The sequence below is a fragment of the Geospiza fortis genome, unplaced genomic scaffold, assembly GCF_000277835.1.
Source record: "Geospiza fortis unplaced genomic scaffold, GeoFor_1.0 scaffold408, whole genome shotgun sequence".
Lineage (NCBI taxonomy): Eukaryota > Metazoa > Chordata > Aves > Passeriformes > Thraupidae > Geospiza > Geospiza fortis.
This window is the reverse complement of record NW_005054330.1, coordinates 22,972-25,700: the sequence shown is the minus strand read 5'-3', so window position 1 is coordinate 25,700 and position 2,729 is coordinate 22,972. Positions and strand designations below refer to the sequence as shown.

Sequence of the window (2,729 nt, the reverse complement as noted above, 5' to 3'; positions counted from 1 at the left end):
TCTGCCTCTCTCTAACTTCACATCTTCAGCCTTTAACACCACGCACAGTTCTCCAGGTCACTCCTTCAGCTGCACACCAGCCCCAAGACAAGCTGGCTGCTGTTTGGACACTGATTTTCCAGGCTCTCACTGATGTTTCTAAGCCAATGTACAACTCTCCTGCTGACTAAAAGCACTGCATGAGGCCCAGCTTCAGAGCTGCTTTCCTTGGGGGCCGGTGGCTTGCACCAATCCAGGTGGTTCTGATTGATTGTTTGCCTTACAGATAACAGATTTGGGGGGTTAAATGTTTATTCTGGTCTCTCCCTGCCAGGATACAGATCCTGGTTTTTAATTCCTTCTGTCTCCATTTTCTTTTGACTGTACCATGTTTGGACCTATTAGTTCAGAAAATATTAGATTTGCAAGTAGGGATAGAATAAAAAACTTTCAAGGGAATATCCTACTTGGCCAAATGGAAATCTGGGTTTGGTTGCAGTGCTGTCTGGTACTGGAAACTTGCACAGGGTTTGGTTGATTGTTTTTATCTACACTGGTTCTATATTAGTGATTCCATAGTAGCCTCTTCTTGTAATTCATCACTCTTGTTTGTATTTCTGACCAGATGGTCGAGCTTTGCCACTATTAGGATTGTTGTCTCTGTACACCTGGGAGTGGGGAAAGGTCAGACAAAGGTTAGACTCTACATAAAATAGTTTCTCATCTTCAAAATACATTCTCATCTTCAACCTTTCACTTTTACAACTGATCTTTACCAGCTGTCCTGAAAAAAGAGTGTTCAAAAAATGCTGGTTTTTCCTTCTGTGCAGAGTAACTTTAAAATTGAAAAGGGGTTCCTAACTCCAGGTGCTTCACTTAAGAATTGATGGGTTTAACATCAAATGATTGCTTAACAAATGTACTGAATCTCAGCCAGTGAAAACCAGTTCCTGGTCACATTTTTGGTCTGTCCTTGAGGCAGAAATATTATTTGATCAGCAGGTTGAAGGTGTCCCTTACAGTTTAACCCTGGAGACTCCCTCATGGTAACTTCAGGGTTTCTGTGAGAGCCTCAGGGCTGGTTGTTGGGGCTGCTCTGGGATCAGAGTGACACCAGCGTGGTGTATTTGACACCAGACACACTGTGCTGGGCATGTGGGTGAAGCTTTGCAGTTTTTAGAAGACTTGAGGAAGCAGATGTGTGGTGATCCTGGGGCCTGGCTGAGGATTTGCCCTCCCAGTTCGTGTTGATATCCTTTTCTTCATTCAGCCTTTTTTCTGGGATCAGCCTCCCGCTTTGCAATGAGCCTACAGAGCTCAAACCAGCCTCTCCTTCCCTGCATTCCTCCTGCTCCATTTCAGCTTCAGGTTTGAAATTGGCCCCTCTCCTCCTTTTGACACTCTTCTTCTGTAGCCTTCTACTCTCATGGTTGGCCTCCTGCCCTTGTTGCATCCAGAACTCTCACTTCTTTGGTCTTCCAGCTCAGTACCAGCATTAAGCATTCAATGGGCCTCAGTTCCTCACACTCTGGCCTCCCACCCTGTTTTGGGCTTCACTTTGCAATGGTCTTTAACCCTTCTGGCCCCAAATTGTGATGAGCTCCAGGTCTCATCAATCCCATACATGCCCTCAGTCTTCCACCTGCAGTTTGAGCTCCCCCATCTCTGTCTCCTGTCTTTTATTTTGGCTTTCCCATTGCCACAGTCTTCAGCCCTTGTTTTGGGCTCCCATTTTGCAGTGGCTTTCCCACTCTGCATTCAGCCTCCCCACCGTGGTCTCTGGCCTCTGCTCTCTTGGTCTGGCCTCTTTCTCTCTGGGGTTCTCTCCCTCCCCAGTGGTTCTTATTCACTGTTCAGGCTCCTGTTTCATGGTGCTGCTTCTCCATTTGGCCTCAGCTCCTGGTGGCCTCTCAGAGTTGTATCCCTGGGGCAGTTTCAGTGGCAGGGAGGGATGCTGTGCTCTGTCTGTCTGTCTGTCCTGCCGTGCTGGGTGTCCAGGGTCTGGTGGGGCCATGCTGGCAGTGCCCAGGGCTTTGGGTACAAGCTGAGCAGCAGCCTGGCATGGGGAGAGGGGCACAGCAGCTCCAGGGTAATGCAGGAGCTGCTGTGCAAGGAGCAAATCCCCGTGCACAGCACATGGCTCTGGCCCAGCCCAGAGCTGCTCTTTCCTGCACAGACTGAAGTAAATCTGTTCCTTGCAGACCTCCAAGCTGGAGAAGCAGAGCAGCGTGTCTGAGAGTGACTATGACAACCCCACCACCCCCGTGGAGCTGGAGGAGCCAGGGTAGGTGCTGTGACACAGCTGGGGGGGACAGGGCACTGCTGTGTCCCCATTCCAAGCCCTGCTCTGCTCCCTGCAGGTCGGGCAGGAAGGGCAGGCAGCGCAGCGTGGTGTGGCAGGGGGAGGGCTCCATCCCTGAGGACACAGACCCAGCCCCCAGCTCCAGTCTGCCCAGTACAGAAGATGTGATCAGGAAAACAGAACAGATCACCAAGAACATCCAGGAGCTGCTGCGAGCGGCACAGGAGAACAAACATGACAGGTAAGGAGGGAGGGCTGGAAGAGCTCTGCAGTTGGTGAGGAAACAAAGGGAATTCTTCAGGTGTTTTCACCTGTAGCACAGGTGAATGTGAAATACAGCCCTGCTATTTCACACCTGTAAAATGTGTCGGTCTGTGGTGTTCTGTGGTGTCCTTAGTGCCACAGGGCAGGTTGGGGTCGAGTGACCAGCCCTTTGTGAGTGGGTCCT

At 50.3% G+C, this 2,729-nt stretch overlaps 1 protein-coding gene across 1 annotated transcript in view; it reads left to right on the top strand.

The window, feature by feature from the left end:
* Positions 1-2,729, top strand: part of GIT2 (GIT ArfGAP 2) — a 19,260-nt gene that overhangs the window by 9,990 nt on the left and 6,541 nt on the right. The window contains exons 17-18 of the mRNA XM_031057408.1: positions 2,181-2,263; positions 2,340-2,522. Coding sequence (XP_030913268.1) covers positions 2,181-2,263; positions 2,340-2,522 — 266 coding nt within the window. The remainder of the gene's footprint in view (positions 1-2,180; positions 2,264-2,339; positions 2,523-2,729) is intronic.